We start from the raw sequence: 20,429 nt of genomic DNA, 5'->3' as shown, positions 1-20,429 counted from the left end.
GATGACTGCACACTTAATCAAATATTAATTGAGAGACCAACTCCAGCTGCTGGGATGGAATAATTGGAATGAGCTGTGGCAACAGCGTTCCATTGCATTTAGCCCTCCTGCTGTGTTCAACTCAAACTGTACTTCACACAAACAGCCTAATAAGCATCCCAATGGCATAGTTGTTGAGCAGATTAGTGCACTGGCAACTCAGAGGCATTGCTATCATATGACCACACACACAGGTGGTCCTGCTGAGCCCATTAGGAACTATCGGTAGCCTATTAGAGATTGTGGCCTGAATTAGAATTGTTGACAGTGATTCAATTTTATCTGTTACTGTTAATATTAATAGCTACCAAAATAAAGACAATGGATGTAGAAAAGAATCCTGATGGAAATGGCTCTAATGCAGCACTACAAAGTACAGAACAGATGGCCAATAGATGGAGAGATGAGCTTTCAGAGTAATATTGTTACTGTGAAAAGGTAGTCGCATTTTTCAGTTTGAAAATATTGCACCTACTGCTGCTGACAACTACACTGATCTGATTTGAAATGGTGAATTTGGTCAGGATCAAGGTGTCTGGTCAGTCTTATCAGAAGTGTGCCAGGAAGCTGTTAGGAAGCAGATGTTATTTTAGTCCCTCGCTGCACTTCTGTCTTGAGTGCTCACCTAATGAAGCAGAGCTGGCCCCCAGAGCACAGAGCAGGGCCTGCAGCAGCAGAGCCAAGATGGCTGTTCAGAGCACAGAGCAGGGCCTGCAGCAGCAGAGCCAAGATGGCGGTTCAGAGGCTTATCCATCCTCCCATTTTCATTTGCTCATCATCTTTCCTCTAATCACTAGTCTGCTAAATCCTCTTCTCCAATCCCAGCCCTCCATCTTTAACGTCATTGCATGGCCAACCTTCACTAACATCATTTCACTGTGGGTTGAGCATGACATGAGATGCTGCATGTCTGAGTGTGTGTGTCTGTGTATGGGTGTGATTGGGGTGTGTGTGTGTGTTTGTGCGAGTGTGTGTCTGTCTGTCCTTGTCCTCTTTGCGTCATGGCTGCTTTTGTGCTGTCGTCTCATGTTGGCTGTTTGTGATGACAATCTTACTGTTTAAGTATTCTCCTGATTATTATTTAAGGGTATAGCTCTAGCTTCTCAAAGTCATTGGGGGTAAGGGGGGATGCTATTGTTGCCATTATCAGTTAGTGGAGAGCAGCCTGGCAGTATTATGCAGTGTTCTCCTCATATATTCATTTCTCATTTGAAATCAAATGAAAATAGGTGGTACAGATCAGTCTGCTTCCTAAGTTTATTTGTGCAAATATATTGCACCTTTCTTTTTTAGTTTTTTTTTGGTTGGAGTTGGAATCTTGAGGAGATGTCTTGGAAATGAGCCACAGTATCTAGGGGTGTCCTTTGGTGCCAAATCAGTCAGAAGTGCAGGGTTCACACATTCTGTACACTTTCCAGCATTCAAGGGCTTATCTAGTGGACGTTTAGTGTCATTCTTTAGTGATAATTCTGTACACAGAAAGAACCTTACAGGGTAGAGGTGCATGGTGTGTCACTGTTAATGTTAAATGTGTTCTCTGTTGTGTTGTTATGTCATGTTTTGGTGTGTGTGTGTGTGTGTGTGTGTGTATGATTGTGTGTGTGTGTGTGATTGTGTGTGTGTGTGTGTGTGTGTGTGTGTGTGTGTGTGTGTGTGTGTGTGTGTGTGTGTGTGTGTGTGTGTGTGTGTGTATATTTGAATGAATGTGTTCACACATGCATGAGTATGTGTAAGCACATACACCTGTGTGTGTGTGAGAGAGGGTGTGTCTTTCTGGCAGAGGATGGCACCACACGCTCCTGTGCTCCTCACTAATCTGGTGTCACCCTTCCATTCATCCCCACCCATAGGCCATGGAGCGCAGTGGCAATCGCATGTCCTCGCACACTGAGAGCGCCAGTTTCTTGCAAACTTTAACAGGACGGTTGCCGACCAAAAAGGTAGAGACCCCGCACTGCCGGGGGTGGAGCTAGCACAGCCCCGCCCCCTCGCCTCACACCCGCCCCACCCGCCTGTCTGTCTGTGGATGTCTGCCTTGTGATTGGATGGTCTTTGTATTTAGTCTGATGGTCTGTATTTGGTCTGTATTGTTGGATGGTGACTGCCCCCGCCTCTTGATGTGAATGCAGCTCTCTGATGATTGTGTTGATGTAATGTGCACTCCTTGTATGAATGCATTTTGCCCTGCCCGAATGAACAATTTGGAATGAATGTGTGAGTGTTTGCGTGCGTGCGTGCGTGTGTGTGACCGTGTCTTCCGTAATGAAACTTCCCTTTCCGTACAGAGCTTTACAGCAGCAAGATACAGCTGAAAAAAAAAATCCCCAAATTGTTTTCCTTCTTTGTCGTTAGAGATAAGGCAGAATGCTACGACATTATGGAGTTTTTTTTATTTTTTTTAGCCAAACTGGTCGGCTCATTCATGTTTGGAGTGGCACCATTTTGTGGTGTCTGACTTTGTCCTGTTGGTTTGTTTCTCTCTCTCTCTCTCCGTCGCACTTTCCCTCCCCCTCTCAGCTCTTCCATGAGGAGCTGGCCTTGCAGTGGGTGGTCAGCAGTGGCAGTGTCCGAGAGGGCGCGCTGCAACAGGCCTGGTTCTTCTTCGAGCTCATGGTGAGAACCCCCTCCTTCCTCGCATAGACGGAGCTCAGTTGTAGATCCTGTGATGTGTGCAGATGAAGGTGGTTAGGCTGAAGCCGCCCCTCTTGGTGTTCCGTCCCTACCTCAGGTCAAGAGCATCATCCACCACCTGTACTTCACTGACCGCCTGGACTCTCCCAGGAAGAATCGTTTCCCTGAGCGCTTCATGGATGACATCACCGCCCTGGTCAGCACTATTGCCGGTGACATTGTTTCCCGATTCCAAAAGGTCAGTACAGGAGAGTCTGAAGCACTTCTCTGTTGACATTATCTACTTTAGCATTTTTGATATACGTTTTTTTATATTAGCTACTACTGTATTGTGTCTGTATTGGACTGTATTTTCAGTATGGCTATCCAGTATTGTGAAAAAAACACCATTGTGTAGATTTCTTCAGTCTGTACATTTAGACATCACTTTGAATCTCTTGCTTCCCTGTGGACAGGATCTGGAGCTGGTGGAGAGGCTCAACATGAGCCTGGCCTTCTTCCTCAATGACCTGCTGTCCGTCATGGACCGCGGCTTCGTCTTCACCCTGATCAGGACCTACTGGAAACAGGTACTTAACCTGAGGCTGGCAAACAGCGAAATTAGTTGAGATCTTTTCCCAAAGAATATCTTTCCCTGAAACTATGTGTATTACAAATAACTTTTAGTCTTTTCATAAAGTAGCATTTTATTCTCATTTGTTATTGGATACATAAAGGCCACAATTCATTTTGCCAGTATCTTTTACTCTGCTTGCGTTTCCTTTCTCCCAGGTGTCCACTAAGCTGTACGCTCTCCAGAACCCCACTCTGGAGTCCCTGCGTCTAGACTTCCTGCGCATCGTGTGCAGCCACGAGCACTACGTCACCCTCAACCTGCCCTGTAGTCTTCTCACGCCACCTGCCTCTCCTTCCCCATCTGTCTCCTCCGCCACGTCCCAGGTGACAGCTACAGGACTCTGAACACTCCCCTGGTTGCTTCCAGTGCAAACCTCTGTGGTCCATCCTAGTCTTGATGATTTGTTTTGAGCCTTGACTTCCCTAAACAGTAGACTAAACATATGTGAAATGGATGAAGTTGTTGTAGGCGTTTGTGATTTCCCTTCTGAACATGTTGCTCCGGTACTCCTGTCCCCCTCGTAGAGCTCGGGCTTCTCCACGCACGTGCAGGACCAGAAGATTGCCAACATGTTTGAGTTGTCTGTGCCATTCCGGGAGCAGCACTATCTGGCTGGCCTCGCCCTCACTGAGCTGGCCATCATACTGGACCCAGAAGCAGAAGGGTCAGTACACACCAGTCTGTCTTCACTCTACCCCATTTGTACCATCTGTGCGTGCGTGCGTGCGTGTGTGTGTGCGCGACCACGACCATAAGTCATTTCTGTTTTCATCTTTGTTGTGCAGCTCATTGGTAGGAATAAAAAATATTTTAACAATTTTAAAATGTGCTTTATATGTATCTTGTAATTGCATACGTTCTTAGTGCACTATTTACATAATTGCTAATGTCTCTGTCTATGTCTCAGGATGTTTGGTCTGCATAAGAAGGTTATCAGTGTAGTACACAACCTGATGTCCAGCCATGACTCTGACCCACGGTACGCAGACCCTGAGGTCAAAGCCAGGGTTGCTATGCTCTACCTGCCACTCATTGGAATCGTCATGGAAACTTTGCCCCAGTTGCATGACTTCACTGGTATGTGAGGCTGGATTTGGGTTATATCATTGAGAATGTACAGGCCATGACACACAATGAGACCTTCATAACCTGTCTCCTCAGAGTCACACAACCAATGGGGTCGCCCGGGCGGAACGGGAGGGGAGGAGCCAGAGGTTGAGGGCAACAGTCTCATCAGTCAGACGGTTGCCATGGCGATCGCTGGGACCTCTGTGCCCCAGATGTCCAGGCCCAGCAGCTTCTTACTGAATCCCCAGGTAAACACACACCCAAGTCAAGTCAAGTTTATTTATATAGCGCATTTCATACACAGAGGTCATTCAATGTGCTTTGCATAAACAAAAGCAAACAGTAATAACAAATAAAAGCATAAAAGAACAATAGTGAAAGAATAGTTTAAAAGGTAAAGATCATATTATTATTATTATTATTATTATTATTATTATTATTATTATTATTACACACCTACACACTTACACATGCACACACCCTGTCAGAGAGAGCGCATCAGCCAAGAAACCTGAACAAATCAAATGAGACTTCAGGCCAATCCAGAGAGCACACTAGAGGAAGGGAAGCGTGTGCTGGCTGTGCTCTGTCTCCGTTGTGTCCTTTGCGCTGTGCTTCATGGCGCTCCCCTCTCCCCCAGGCCACGCGGCAGCACGGCACCTTCTCGGCCGAGTCCAGCCGCAGCCTGCTCATCTGCCTGCTCTGGGTGCTGAAGAACGCCGACGAGATGGTGCTGCAGAAGTGGTTCACTGACCTGTCCGTGTCCCAGCTCAACCGCCTGCTGGACATGCTCTACCTCTGCGTCTCCTGCTTCGAGTACAAGGTCAGAGAGTGGACTACACTTCTACAACTGTCTGTAGGCCACCCCCCGCCACCCACCCCCCGCACAAGCACGCACGCACACACACACACACACACACACACACACAAATACCTACACACACACACAGAAAACACACAAATACCTACACACACACACACACACACACACACAAATACCTACACACAAACACACACACAAACACACAAATACCTACACACACACACACACACACACACAAACACAAATACCTACACACACAGACAGAAATATACACATTAAACCCTACAATAATGCCTGTGCTTTAATCATCATTTGAAACTCTTTGCTGTCCTCATTGTTAACCTCTAACAATCTAACCAAACTAACCATGTTGTTTTTGTGTGACTCAACATGTTATTTCATAGAACTTAAAGTGGATCGTTCATCTGTTCAGTGTTAACCACAGCCTTGTCACACATCTTTGTGGGCTTTGTGCTTTTTGTGGCATGTGTGAAGTAACTCCTGTGTGTTTTCTGCTCATCCATTCCACATCAATTCCACCTCCACCTCCACCTCCACCTCCAACCCTTCCATACAAATACAGGCCCATGTTCTGTTCACCATGCAGGGTAAGAAAGCGTTTGAGCGCATGAACAGCCTGACCTTCAAGAAGTCCAAGGACATGAAGGCCAAGCTGGAGGAGGCCATCCTGGGCAGCATAGGAGCACGGCAGGAGATGGTGCGACGCAGCAGAGGACAGCTGGGTAAGTGGACACACACACACACACACACACACACACACACACACACACACACATTTTAACCATTTATTTATATCCACATGAAGAAAATGGTACAGGGACACAAATATTAGGAATGCAGTACAATACATATGCAAACCTAGTAAGTAGCAACGTCTCCGCCATATGTGGCGGCTGCCAATAAAAGCAGAGATGGCACAGTACTTTGCAAGCTGTTTAGCCCTCCCTTTGGCCATCCCAAGTAGTTGCAGCCCTCTTGCTACCAACCTGTGTACGTGTCCTAGGCTACTATATATGAATACGAGTAGTCTGCACCTATAGCCTAGCTCTGAGATGGTGTTTAGGAGTGGTTGGTATTTAACTACCTTGGTGCACACACACACACACACACACACACACACACACACACACACACACACACACACACACACACACACAGACACACACACACAATATATATTTCAACATTTGCAGTCACATATGAATGCACACCAATGTGTGGACACCCCCTCATACTTTCAAAGGAATGAATGCAGCACACTCATGTGTTTTTAAAACAGATGCCAACAAAGATAATGCACATTAAAACACACACACACACACACACACACACACACACACACACCTCACAGGAGGAATCCTGACCCAGTTTCATACACTGCTGTTTGCAGCCCATATTTGTTTGAAAGCTTGTAGGGGCGCACCATGGAGAGTGCCGGTGTGGAACTGGGTTTGTAGGTCTGATGCACTGAGCAGACTACCTGCTGGTGCTCTGCTATCTGTTTGTCCACGACTCAGAAGGGTGCAGGGAGGAGGGGACTGGCTGTTGGGCAACTCCTGTCAATCTTGTTACGATTTCTCTCTCTGTATTACCTTCTTATGATTGCGATAGCTCACGTCTCATCTCCAGGCTTAATCTACCTCTTTATCTCTGGTCACTGTCCTTGTCCTCCCCGTAGAGCGGAGTCCATCAGGCAGTGCCTTTGGCAGTCAGGAGAACCTGCGCTGGAGGAAAGACATGACCCACTGGAGGCAGAACAGCGAAAAAATGGACAAGTATGGACTGTTTCTGTGTGTGTGTGTGTGTGTGTGTGTGTGTGTGTGTGTGTGTGTGTCTATACCATGTGAGACGTGCAGGTTAACAAGACGCTGAAATGTCAGATTTCAGCTTCACGATCAACAGAATATTGTATCACATTCAGAAATGGATGAATAATGCTTATTAAGAGTACGCTACTGTGAAAAAGACATGTTTGAAGCCATGTTTTGAAGTGTGAGTGAAATAAGAAGAGTTGCCCCACAAAACTTGCCCCACACCTGTGCAGTGTGCACACGAATGTGTATGAATGTATTGCAGTAGAATCCATGAATTCTGCTATGCTAATTATATGCATTTCAGTAGAATCCATGAATCCAACTAAACGTACACGAGGTATTATACAAGTAGCACTGCAAACCAGTGGATCTGGACTCCACTATCCAGGAAGACTCCAATGGATGCTCTGTTGATCCTTGTAACTCTCTTAAGTTCTGGTCATTGAAGCTCATTTGCACCTCCACATCCCAGCTGAGGCCTTGCTAGAAAGAAAATAAACACATACATGTAAATAAGTAAACAAACAGCAATTGAACGACCATAGATAATAGTATGCAGAACCAGATGTTTGCTGGCTCATTTAAACAAACATGATTTGTATCTTGTTAAAGCACACAGGGTATGAACTCTCTTGGTGAGTGTGCTGTACTTGTCTGACTATTTTCTCCCATGTGTGTTGTGTGCTGTAGGAGCCACAGATCAGTCAGGTATTGTATGATGCAGTGTCCCGCTTCCAGACCCCTGACCCCTGACCCCTGACCCCATCCTCCCCCCCGTCATGGTGCTTGGGTTGGTTGGTTTGGCCTTCATGGTGTTTGTTGTGCTGTTGTGCTTCCAGTTTAACCAGTGTCCAAAAGACTTAGCCTGCTAAGCGTATGGGGATTAATATTCAATAAAGTCATCTCTTTCCCATCTCTCTCTCTCTCACTCCTCACACTCCCTCTCGGCCTGTCTTTTTATTTCTCCATCTTTCTATTTCTACCGTGTGTCAATTTCTCTCTTGGTTTGGGATGCAGTATGTGATTCTGTTGGAGATACATAGGTTCACTAAGTCCGTAAGGATAAATAGTTTCTTGCAGGTTTCATGTTTCTTAGATACCTTTTCAAAACAGTGTCAACTAGCAGGCAAGTCCTTTGCTGTGCCCCCATAGATGTGACGTATTTATATTTTTGTAGTGTAGGAATGCACGCACATCTATATATTTCAACAGGTGTCAGATACTAACCGATGCGAAGGAAAACAAGATAAAAAGATATCCGCACAGTGTCTTATGCTCCCGGTGCAGTTTAATCTGTACAATGTTCCGGCCACTCAGGATGTACATGATGAAGACCTGAACGGTCAAAACATTTTACTGATTAAACTGCACTCGTAGCATGTAAGCAGTGCACTCATAGCACGTAAGACAGTGTGCGAATATCTTTTTTCTTGTATTTTTTAAGAAGTTCAAAAAGCTGTTAGATAGCACCCTTGGTAGACGTGGTAGTGTAGCCTGGCCATAATGATACAACAGTCCCCTGTAGTTTGTCCTCTGAAATGAAAGTGACCATGGTCCATATCTACAGCAATCACATCTCTAGCCTGCAATGTGCTTTTGATAACAGGCTTGCTTTCTCCTCCTTCATCCCATCCTCAGAGAGACCCATATAGCACTTGTCCTGTGTGTGTGTGTGTGTGTGTGTGTGTGTGTGTGTTAGGCTCCTGGTACTCTCCACTGAGATATGTTCCAAGGAGTCCCCTCTGTTACCGCTCTCTTCATTTGTCCGACAGCGTAAGCTAGCGCTGGTGGGATGCCCCATCTCACTCCTGTCAGGTCAGACAGCTGACCCACACCCTACCCGCGGGTCTGCAGGAGTAGAGCTGGGCATCCTTCCCTAGAGTCCTTTAGCATCTCTTCCTGACCTTTGCCCTAACACCGTTCCTGGACCCTGGGTCCCTGCTTCCTAATGGTGGGTTCCTTAAGCAAGGCAATGCTGGGCTGCTCAGGATTGGGTTGATGTTGGGGTGTGTGTTTGTGAGGGGGTGTGTGTTCACCCTAACAGCATCCCAGATGCTGGAGATGTGCGTGCCGGTAGGCTTGTGCGTGCACGTGTGTGTGTTTGAGTGTGCAAGTGTTGTGTGTCGTGCAGGTTTAGAGACACCCTACCTCGCTCTGGGAGGAGCCAGGAGCCTTTGTTAGCAGCTAGGTGTGTAAGCTGACACCATCCGTGCTCTTTACATTAACTTCATAGTGCAGCCATTCCCTTCCTAACCATGTCATCGCCTGTGCTCTACCACAGTTGACCTGTCCTTCTGGATAACTTATTACAGACAATAGCAGCCACAGCATGTGATATCTTAGCCTGTATCCATCTCAGTAATAGAGTGTTTATTTGGGCATCATAGCTGCCTGCAGCGATAACTAATTTCCTGTTGGACACAAAAGGCTTCTCTGTTCTGTCCAATGGCTTGAATGCTGAACTGTGTGCAATGTGTTTGCATTCAAGGTGTCCTCGCAGTAGAGCTTCCCACTGCCCTAGTGCTCTAGAAAAACACAAGGGATCAGTGTGTGTGTGTGTGTGTGTGTTACAGGACGCGAGCGGAGCTTGAGCATGAAGCGCTCATTGATGGGAATCTGGCGACAGAGGCCAACCTCATCATCCTGGACACGCTGGAGATCATCGTCCAGGTACGGATGAAAAGCCGGCACCATCACCCTCTTCCTGCATGGATTAGATGAATGTGGGAAATAATGAGGTGCTGATGAACGATCAAGCTGGTCTTGTCAGAAAATGTGTCTCTCCACTGACAACTGACAAGTGATTGACTCCCTTGTAACTTGTAACTGATGTATGCCACTGCAAGCTAATCTTTGAAACAAAAGTCTAATAATAACTAGGAACTGCATTATTTTGGAGGAATAGTCTGCCTAAGTCTAGTGTGTGTTGCCAGACGGTGTCGGTGACCGAGTCGAAGGAGAGCATCCTGGGAGGGGTGCTGAAGGTGCTGTTGCACAGCATGGCCTGCAACCAGAGCGCCCTCTACCTGCAGCACTGCTTCGCCACACAGAGAGCACTCGTGTCCAAGGTGGGCGCCACAGTTCATGAGTCATCAGCCTCTTAGTGCAGAGATGGTCTTCAGTGCATTCCATTGTAATACATTTCTCTCCTCCCTCTCCCCCTGCCTCTCTTTTGCGGTCACTTCTTTCTCCCATTCTCTCTCTCCCTCTCTCTCTCTCCCTCTCTGTTAGTTCCCGGAGCTGCTGTTTGAGGAGGAGACGGAGCAGTGTGCTGACCTGTGTCTGAGGCTCCTGAGGAGCTGCAGCAGCAGCATCAGCACCATTCGCGCTCACGCCAGTGCCTCGCTCTACCTGCTCATGAGGCAGAACTTTGAGATTGGCAATGTGAGAGGACAACACACACACACACACACACACACACACATACAAACATATACACACACACACACATACACAACACACACACTAAAACACTGATGCATTGATATGTACAAACAGACAACACCTCGCTGTGCTTGCCCCAAGAGATCATACACACCTTTGATCTTGATGGAGTAACACAGCACGGTCACATAGACTTGTTTTTCCTCCCAGAAAGTCTTTTCAAGTCTTGATCCTCTGCCTTGGCTTTCAATAATTTATTTACCACTTGTCCCAGAAGGATGATTTAAGAATTTATGACTGTTGGTTATGCTATGCACGTACAAGTGTGTGTGTGTGTGTGTGTGTGTGTGTGTGTGTGTGTGTGTGTGTGTGTGTATGTGTGAGAGTGTTTTGTGTATGAATGTGTACGTCTGTGTGGAAGTCTTATGTGTAAGAGGTTCTACTCTTTCTTCTTTTCAAAATCTCAGATCTGCTTGTGAATTTCTCATACCCATATAGTCCTCTGCTTCCCATGTAAAGCATCCATTCTAAACTCTATCTGTCTCTGTCTGTCTGTCTGTCTGTCTGTCTGTCTGTCTGTCTGTGTGTCTGTCTGTGTTTTCTCCTGCAGAACTTTGCTAGGGTGAAGATGCAGGTGACCATGTCTCTGTCCTCTCTGGTGGGCACGTCTCAGAACTTCAACGAGGAGTTTCTGCGGCGCTCACTGAAGACCATCCTGACCTACGCTGAGGAGGACCTGGAGCTCAGAGAGACCACCTTCCCAGACCAGGTGGGCCAACTCTTCCAAGACCAGACCTTCAGCCTTCACAGACAACACAAACAACACTCTGGCTAGTAGACAAAGAGGCTGTTTTGCACTATGCTGTTGCAACAGCCAGTGTTCAGGAAGCCAACTTTCTCTTGTAACCGACATCATCCCTTATTTTGTGTGCGTTTCAGGTTCAAGACTTGGTATTTAACCTGCATATGATCCTGTCAGACACGGTGAAGATGAAGGAGCACCAGGAAGACCCAGAGATGCTCATAGATCTCATGTACAGGTCTGTAGGGGCAGTGCAATTTCTCTAGGTACAGTTTCTGGGCCTACTACATAGTAGATGACCTCCATCCGAGATCACATACATCTGTCCATAGATGACTTACCATGCCGCCATTCATCTAGTATTATTTCTATGTATAACGTACATAACATCACACATGTACATCCACAATTATGTATGGGCATGTAAAACAGAAGTTAGGACATGTATATTATGCAGTTATACAGTACATTATGCATTGGATGATGAATGTGTTTTTTGCCTCTGGGCAGAATTGCCAAGGGTTACCAGACGTCTCCAGACTTGCGTCTGACATGGCTGCAGAACATGGCTGGCAAACACTCAGAGCGCAACAATCACGCCGAGGCTGCCCAGTGCCTGGTGCACAGCGCCGCCCTGGTGGCAGAGTACCTCAGCATGCTGGAGGACCGCAAGTACCTGCCTGTGGGCTGTGTCACCTTCCAGGTGAGAGGACACCTGCCACTGGGGTGCTTGGCTGTGGCCAAGCTGTTCCTAAGAAGAACTGTACATTGCCAAGAGTTATATTTATGTGCTGAAATGTATTTACTAGGCTGGGGGGTAGTGAGCCAATACAAATCTGAAATGCAAGCTAACTCCTCACAAGATCTACTCTTGATCTCGCTTGATATTAAGTATTCATTCATAGAAATGCCATGATGATAAAATGCTATTGCTATGACTTAATTTCAGTTCTACAAGATTAAGAGTTCCCAGAGGGTATATACTGTAAGGGATGGTGTGGAGTGAAGGTCTTCATATGCTTCCTCCATCACAGAACATCTCCTCCAACGTGCTGGAGGAGTCGGCCGTGTCTGACGACGTGGTGTCGCCTGATGAAGAGGGCATCTGCTCTGGGAAATACTTCACTGAGGTTGGCCTGGTGGGGCTGCTGGAGCAGGCTGCTGCCTCCTTCTCCATGGTGAGGAAGCCATTGCTACCGATTCCTCCTCTGTGTGTGTATGCGTGTGTGCATAAGTTCCTGTGTTCTGTTAGTCTGTGTATGGTGCAGTTCTGAGCACTGTGGCCTCTACATGTGTTATTCTATTCTTGTTTAACCCAGACAGTTCATTTTTGTGTTAGGTTCCCATTCGTTCTGCTATGATTGATTTTCCTATACTGATAGACAGACTACATTGCTGGTTCTAACACTCTGATTTATCTCCTCTTTTCCCAGGCTGGCATGTATGAGGCTGTGAATGAGGTGTATAAGGTCCTTATACCCATACATGAAGCCAACAGAGATGCCAAGAAGCTAGCTACCATTCATGGTAAACTGCAGGAAGCCTTTAGCAAAATTGTCCACCAGGTAAATCTCCTGAATCATTATGCCCCCTCTCTCTGACTCTGGTAGTTCAACTTAAACACAACCACTGGCTGTGTCTTCTTTTTTTCCCCTCACTTCCAGAGAAGCACACACAGATACTTGCATGAGTGCGCACAAACGCACACACAAACGCACACACATATGCACGCACGCACACAGACCCAGACACAGACACACAGAGACACAAACCTCACCCAAAGTTGACCGCATAAACACAATGACACAATATCAAAAGCTGTGTAATGTGTATATATATATTGCTGAATACACATCACCCTAACACACATGCCGTACATTCCCTTCATGTAACAACCTTAGTGGGTCATTCTGTGAAGTGACTGTGCAGAGTGCTTTGCATGCTACTTGGCTATCTCATAAGGTCCTCAGGCCTCTCGTAAGGCAGAAGAGACGCCTTGCACATCACTTGGACTTTTAGCTGATGTGGGCTCTGTTTCTGCATGGTGGGTGCTCAGGTAGCCTGGGCCTGTCTTAGCGGGAGAGACATTTGAAGACAAACCCGCAGTGGGTTTGTGGAAGCTAGCGCTGCGCTAGAGTCCCTGCACTGGTGCACTGGTGTGTGTTTGTGACCCTGTGTGTTGATTCTTGTCACTGTATTCTCTCCGTTACACAGAGTACGGGCTGGGAGGTAGGTGTGGTCATCACGGCTCCTGCTTGGCCCATATGTGCTAGCCATGGGCAGTCTCTGTGGCTCTCTGCTCTCAATCCAGTTCATTAACCCGTTTGGACGGACGACACTTGTCTTGTTTGTTTTGTTGTTTGCATTTTCTTTTGGCCGTCCGTTGTTGTACCGTCCATCTCTCTCCGTCTTGTCTCCTCACTCTGCTCTCTCTCTCTCTCTCTCATGCTCTTCTTCCTTTGCCTCTTAAAGGACCGTCCATGTTTTAACGTACTGGTTTTGGCAGGCCATGCATGGGAACCTGAGTGTGACACTAATGACTGGCTGTCTCCTCCTCCTCTCTCTCTCTCTCTCCGTCTCTTCTTCTGAGTCCTTCCATCTCACACTCTCTTCACCTCCACCTCCATCCATCTCTCCTCTGCGCTGGCAGCGTCTGCTCCCCCTCTCATCCATCATCCAGCACAGGGTTCGATTTAAGCACGAGACACACTACTGTAGGTGCACACTGACACACACACACACTCCATGCAGTCCAACACTAAAGGTAAATAGGCTGACAGCACAGATAAAATCAGATGTTATTTTAAATAATGCAGCTGGGGTTTTCTTTTAGTGTTCAAGTCCTGTTGGAGCATGCCACTATTATCCTCAACAGAATTATTTGATTTGACAGACACATAGTTATGGGTTCGTTTTGTATTGTTTACTTTGGACATTGTTTTGGAGACTAAATCGACCCCTGAGTTTTCATTTGCTCATGTGTGACCAGCTATTCATTTCTGATCTTAAGTTGCTCATGGTTTATTGCATGACCGGTACATTGGTATGCTCCCTCCCTTCCTTCGCACTCCTGATTACCCCTGGAATGAATCTAGCAAAACCCTGTTTGTTTGTTTGTTTGTTTGTTTGTTTGTTTGTTTGTTGTTTGTTTGTTGTTTGGGGGGGGGGCAGGGGGGGCAATCCCCCTCCCATCCTCTCTGATCCCGTTAATTTCCCCTTCCCTCCCCCCTGCCTGCTACCCGTTCCTCACTGCATGTGTGTGAGTCCTTTACACTGGGTTTGTCTGTTTTTCTGGGCTTGTGGAATTTGGTTCATTTGCATTTATGGGATGTGATGTGTGTGTGTGTGTGAGAGAGAGAGAGAGAGAGAGAGAGTGTGTGTGAGTTTTTCTTGGGTGGATTATGTGTATGAATCATATGTGGTGTGGTGAAAGTGCTGAAGTGTGTGTGTGTGTGTGTGTGTGTGTGTGTGTGTGTGTGTGAAGTTTCTGGCCCTGATTAAAATGTGTTCTGTTTTCTCCTCTTGATTTCCCTGGTTGCTGACCCCCCTCCTCCCACTTTAATTATTATGTGTTGTGGTAAGTTTCTAGTTTGAGGTTTATTTTTGTCTGGGTTTGATTCGGGGGAACTGCAATAAACCAGTTTAGAGCTGAGCCAAATGACACAGCTGCTGGCGTAAGGGCAAATGCACTGGCCAGCCTGAATGGCATGAGAAGCTTGAATTAGATCCACAGGTCTTTTGGACCAAGTTTGACTCCGTTCTAAACAATTCTGTTTTGCCACACATCACAAAAGTCCTCTACCTCTTCCTCCTCACTGTAAACATCCTGTCTCCACACCACGTTGGCACAGAGCACTGCACATACACAAACCTCACTCCTGTCCCACATAGCTCCTGACTGGCAGGCTGCCCCCTACTGGGCATTGTACGCTGTTGCATCGTAATGATTTGAAACAGGCAGACATCCAATCTGACTTCATTCTGGTAGCAGTGAAGCTTTGGTTGCTGTGCAACAAAGATCACACTGTCTAAACAGTCAACTGTTTTGGAGAGAAGACTATTATTATTTTCTCTATGCCTTACACATTCTTATTTCACTTCTTTTTGTTGCCCTTTTCTCTCTCTCTCTCTGTGAGTTAGTATCTGTCACACGCTGTGCATTAGGTTCTGTCTCATCAGCTCCTTTAGTGTAAACAGAGAAATTCCTCCGTAGATCATGATGATGCATGATGTGGAACAGCAGAAATAGTTTGTTTCGGCTGCATTCAGCACCTAGATCAGGCTACATGATGGCCTTTGCTACTAGATGAGCACTGGAGATGTTTTTCCTGGAACTTGAATGATGAGGAAAGAGAGGGTCACCACAGTACATACATTGACTGTTGGTTGAGGCCCACTGTGGCCCAGTGCCCAGAGTAATGGCAGTGTCGTTCACCAGGAGTTCAGGGTTACAATTTCTCCTGGAGGCCATGGGTCGTGTTCTTACTGTCCAGCAAGCACGCATATCCAAACAGTCTGAACTGGGTGCTGGGTCAAAACAAAAGTAGTAACTGTAAAGAAAAGTCTGCACACCAATTGCTCTCAAAATGTCTTTTTTAATCTGTGATGTTTCAGGGCAAGCCCTTCCCTTGTCCCGAAATGTCACGGGTTAAAAAAAGACATTTGCTTGGGCGTGATTGGTGTGTGGACTTTTTTTCATGTCCTTACTGTACCAGTGTAAAGGCAGTTGGTAGGAGTATGTAAAGCTCCTACTCTGAATACATACCAGACCTGATGCATTATATTACGAAGTTAAATTAAGAAGCACCTCTTTAAAAGAAAATGTTTTTAGATAGCTTACTCAACTGAACTGTATTTTAGAGATCATCATGTTTGATTTGCAAAAAAACATTGGCTGTATTTTAACTGCAAGCAGTTTATCCAACCTAGTCATGTGGGCTTTCAAAATGTCTAAGGCACTGTAAATATTGAGCGTTGATGGTGATAGTGGTGATGTAGCCATAGCATATAATACTTTACTGGGTTTAAATACTTTACTGGGTTTATAAGACACACTCCGTATCCGTACAGTTAAACATAAAATGCATGAAGTCAAATATCTACATGGAGCTATAGCTACCACATGGTTCTCACTTTTGACAAATTGTGTTATATGCCATTTTCTGGCAAATGATTAAAGGTTCTGTATGATATTTTGGTTATCCAACAAAAGGTACTTTTGAAAAACAACTTTTATGAAATGACATTATCCTGGGCGTTTGATATATCCCCTATTTTAGACCTTGATCAATGGGAATAAATGGATTGAAAACATACAATATATATGAAAACATGTTATTGTATATTATTTAATGTATTCATTGCACATGAAATATCTAGAAATATTTTAAGTGAAGAGATACTTCACATCATGTTGTATTTTAGAGCTACATTAGCAGACCGCATTCATATATTTAGTATATTGAACTTGCAATCTTTTTTCCAGTTTTCTTATTGTTGCTATTGCATTTTTGAGCCCCTGCACACAAAACTATTAATTAGTTGTAGATGTAGATGTTTCATAATGTGTCAGCTGTAGGGTCAAATGGTGATATTCAGTGCAGTCTGTGTAAATGTTTGCATTGTTTATTAGACTCTCTTTGCAGTGTTTACATTAGCTTGTGCAATTTGCTCCTGAGCAAACATGGCCTTTATTTTCTCTACACAATTATTGCGTCATAGCCATCACAATCTCTTTATTTCTGTTCAAGGATGCAGATTGTTTGGATGTGAGGCAAGTGTTGGTACATAATTTCTGTTGATGTTGAACTGTTACTAATTCTATTCATCTTTTGTAGGATGGAAAGAGGATGTTTGGGACTTACTTTAGAGTCGGATTTTATGGCTCTAAATTTGGAGACTTGGATGAGCAGGAGTTTGTGTACAAAGAACCAGCTATCACTAAGCTGGCAGAAATCTCACATAGACTTGAGGTAAATAATTTCCAAGTTTGTGTGGGTGTGGATTTGTGTGTGGCCTAAGATACTGACAGTTGTCTTCCCTTTGTCACATTCAGGGTTTCTATGGGGAAAGGTATGGAGAAGACCAAGTTGAAGTCATTAAGGATTCCAACCCTGTGGACAAGTGCAAATTGGATCCCAACAAAGTAAGCAAGTGGCTTTCTCAAGGTGCCAAAGTAGACCTATTGCTGTGGCCCCTGATATGTTTGGTAAACTGCATTTGATTGTACAGCCAAGATTGAAGCACACTCTTCGGGGGTCCATTATTCTGTGATTATGCTTGGTGTTCATGAAAATGATCAATTGTGTGGGTGCAGAGTACGGTCACATTTGTACATTGATTTGTTTAATGTCCAACTGTCCCACCCTTGTGTACTCACCAGGCTTTCGTCCAGATTACCTATGTAGAGCCCTACTTCGATACTTACGAGATGAAGGACCGCATCACGTACTTTGACAAGAACTACAACCTGCGGCGCTTTGTCTACTGCACACCCTTCACGCTGGACGGACGCGCGCATGGTGACCTGCATGAGCAGTACAAACGCAAGACCATCCTCACCACCTCCCACGCCTTCCCCTACATCAAGACCCGCATCAACATCATCCACAAGGAAGAGGTAGGCCTCACACTCGGTTCCATGAGCAACCGCTCCTGCTTTTACCCCAAACTACTAAACACACACACACCTACTGCACCTACAGTCTACTGCGATCATGTTTATTTTGCTGTTGCTTTCACCCAAAACAGACTATCATACATTGTATTTCTACAACCTGCATCCTGTGCACACGTTAAAATTAAGCCGTTTTTTTTACAAGCATGCCCTCACACTTCACACTGAATTGACCTCTCTGAGAATCTTATTTCCTGCACACGTGATTTGCTACCGTATCAAATGACTGTGGTGTCCCCCAGATCATCTCCATGCCAATAGAGGTGGCCATCGAGGACATGCAGAAGAAGACCCAGGAGCTGGCTTTTGCCACCCACCAAGATCCAGCAGACGCTAAGATGTTGCAGATGGTGCTTCAAGGATCTGTAGGCACCACAGTCAATCAGGTCAGGTCATTCATTGTATTTGACTTGCTTAGTGGCATAGCTATTTCTACTGCTGCTTGAGCCTTCCTCTTATCTGAGCTCATGCTGGAGAGTATTTTACTTGGGTCTTTCTTGGTGTTGGATAAAAATGAAGATCAAGTTCTGTTATGATGAGAAAAATGATGTAGTGCATGTAAGCTGCAGTGGTTAGCCTGTTTGTTGACATTAAAGAAAAAAATTGTCGACCTGTGAAGCAGGGCTGCTGAAGAGTGACCTGTATTTCCTGTTGTCTTTTCTAGGGACCGCTGGAGGTAGCCCAGGTGTTCCTGTCTGAAATCCCAAGTGACCCTAAGCTTTACAGACACCATAATAAGCTTCGCCTTTGCTTCAAAGATTTTACAAAGAGGTAACACGGCAGCCTCGAATACCGTTATTCCTCTCCAACTTTTTTGGATTCTAGTCATCCAAATTCAGCCTCATTTCTGCATGTTTCAGAATCTCCTTGAATTCTTTAACAGAACTCTTTTTACAATGACTTCTAATTGTCAACCCTTCTCAGGTGTGAAGACGCCCTTCGCAAAAACAAGAGCCTGATTGGTCCTGACCAGAAGGAGTATCAGCGGGAGCTGGAGAGGAACTACCACAGACTGAAGGAGGCTCTGCAGCCCCTCATCAACAGGAAGATCCCTCAGCTCTATAAGCCTGTGCTGCAGGTCAACTCCCACAGGTCAGTTCCAGAGTGCACCTCAGAAACGCAGGTCAACTCCCACAAGTCAGTTCCAGAGTGCATCTCAGAAACGCAGGCTACAGAATCCATCAACTCATTAGACTAGGGACAACATCGAAAAGAAGTCTCTGACTTTAGTGTTTTGTCCCTTGCATGGCTTTTAATTCTACTATCATCACTAGTATGATGCTTTATGCCAAATCAAACCAGACTCCACCTTAAATTGATCCATGCACGTTTATGCATTTCTGCAGCTGCCAGTGTTCAAGCAGTCACTTTGTGTTTAAGTGCTGAGTTGTCAGATTAGATTTGCAAATTAAATATCCTCCCCACCAAAGATTATGCTATGGCAAGCACAACAGCTATGTTTGTATCCTGTGATATGCCAGGAGTTTGATAATTAAAACAGGAATATAACTTGGGTGGAATATGAATAGGGTGTCACTGACAATCCAAACATGAGCAAGTTGTAAATCCTCGCTTTACTAAATATATCAATTCATTTTAATTACTCTAATACAGCAAGACTTCAGTAACGATGACTAATGGGGTTTAAAAAACATTTGATTTGGCACTTCTTTTCCGTCTTTCATATGCAGCTAGCTGTGCTACAGGGGTTTCATTAAGCCAGTAAAGACCTTGTGTTTGAGTGCTAGATCAGTTTGAGTAGACAGACTGCCTTCTCCTCTGGCAAGCTTCACCTGCTTACTCACTGCTTTACCCTCCGGCAAACCCATTTCATCTTTTCCTTTGCTCCTTTTACCATGCAGCAAAAGGACAACTTGACAAGGTAGTGGCCCTGAAGGAATTCATGTAATGGCCCTTGTTGAGAAGCTGGATCCTGTGTGAAATAATTGTCCTCATGTCTTTTACAGAGATTCCTTCAGTCGAATGAGTCTTCGTAAACTCGAGATGTGAACAAATACCATGAAGAAAAGGAAAGGAGATGGCTTGTGCACATGAAGAAAAGGATAATTTATTTGTTTGTAAATATCAACGGCCCTTGAGAAAATTCAGTGTTCCTGCATAGGGAGGATGGGGGGGGAGCTTGTGTTTAACATTGGTACGTCATTCCAATACCTTTTTCGTTTACAAAAACGTTCTGTTACGAAATCATTGGAACTGAAAATGGATTTTTACAGCGTACGGTATGTGTCAAAATCTGGATTAAATTTCCTGTGTGCACTTTTTATTTTTTAAACTGTGTTCCGATGCATTTTATTAGACATTGTACAACTTGAAAGTTTACTATTTAATCCAAAATGACAACAAGCTAAGAAAATGTACCACTATTTATCATGACGGTTCATCATCTTTTTTTAAGTTACTGGTACTGCATTTGTTAAAAAAAGAAAAGAAAAAAAGAAAATAGGGTACTGTTTCAAACATCCTTGAATTGTTTTATGTAGCTTTTGTTTACTTTAAATATTTTACTAAATAAATTTTAATGTCTGTACTGGTGT

General features: G+C 45.1%; 1 protein-coding gene across 9 annotated transcripts; it reads left to right on the top strand.

Moving 5' to 3' along the window:
- Positions 1 to 1,889: 1,889 nt before the first annotated feature.
- Positions 1,890 to 20,422, top strand: dock7 (dedicator of cytokinesis 7; the record flags this gene model as incomplete). 9 transcript variants are annotated; one of them, XM_048253707.1, is given in 30 exon segments in its annotated part: positions 1,890 to 1,979; positions 2,557 to 2,652; positions 2,768 to 2,908; positions 3,126 to 3,239; positions 3,442 to 3,609; positions 3,811 to 3,950; positions 4,194 to 4,363; positions 4,448 to 4,602; positions 4,995 to 5,177; positions 5,761 to 5,920; positions 6,877 to 6,973; positions 7,703 to 7,720; positions 9,144 to 9,200; positions 9,586 to 9,682; positions 9,946 to 10,080; positions 10,244 to 10,396; positions 11,007 to 11,165; positions 11,336 to 11,436; positions 11,709 to 11,901; positions 12,233 to 12,376; positions 12,632 to 12,763; positions 13,413 to 13,427; positions 17,045 to 17,170; positions 17,254 to 17,343; positions 17,581 to 17,817; positions 18,117 to 18,260; positions 18,539 to 18,645; positions 18,799 to 18,966; positions 19,737 to 19,756; positions 19,842 to 20,422. In XM_048253707.1, coding segments are annotated over 29 exon segments (3,606 nt in total), but the record flags the coding sequence as incomplete, so codon positions are not given.
- Between the last annotated feature and the right edge of the window lie 7 nt (positions 20,423 to 20,429).

Source organism: Alosa alosa, chromosome 9, assembly GCF_017589495.1.
Source record: "Alosa alosa isolate M-15738 ecotype Scorff River chromosome 9, AALO_Geno_1.1, whole genome shotgun sequence".
NCBI lineage: Eukaryota > Metazoa > Chordata > Actinopteri > Clupeiformes > Clupeidae > Alosa > Alosa alosa.
The sequence above is the reverse complement of the archived record's forward strand: the minus strand, read 5'-3'. Positions and strand labels throughout refer to the sequence as shown.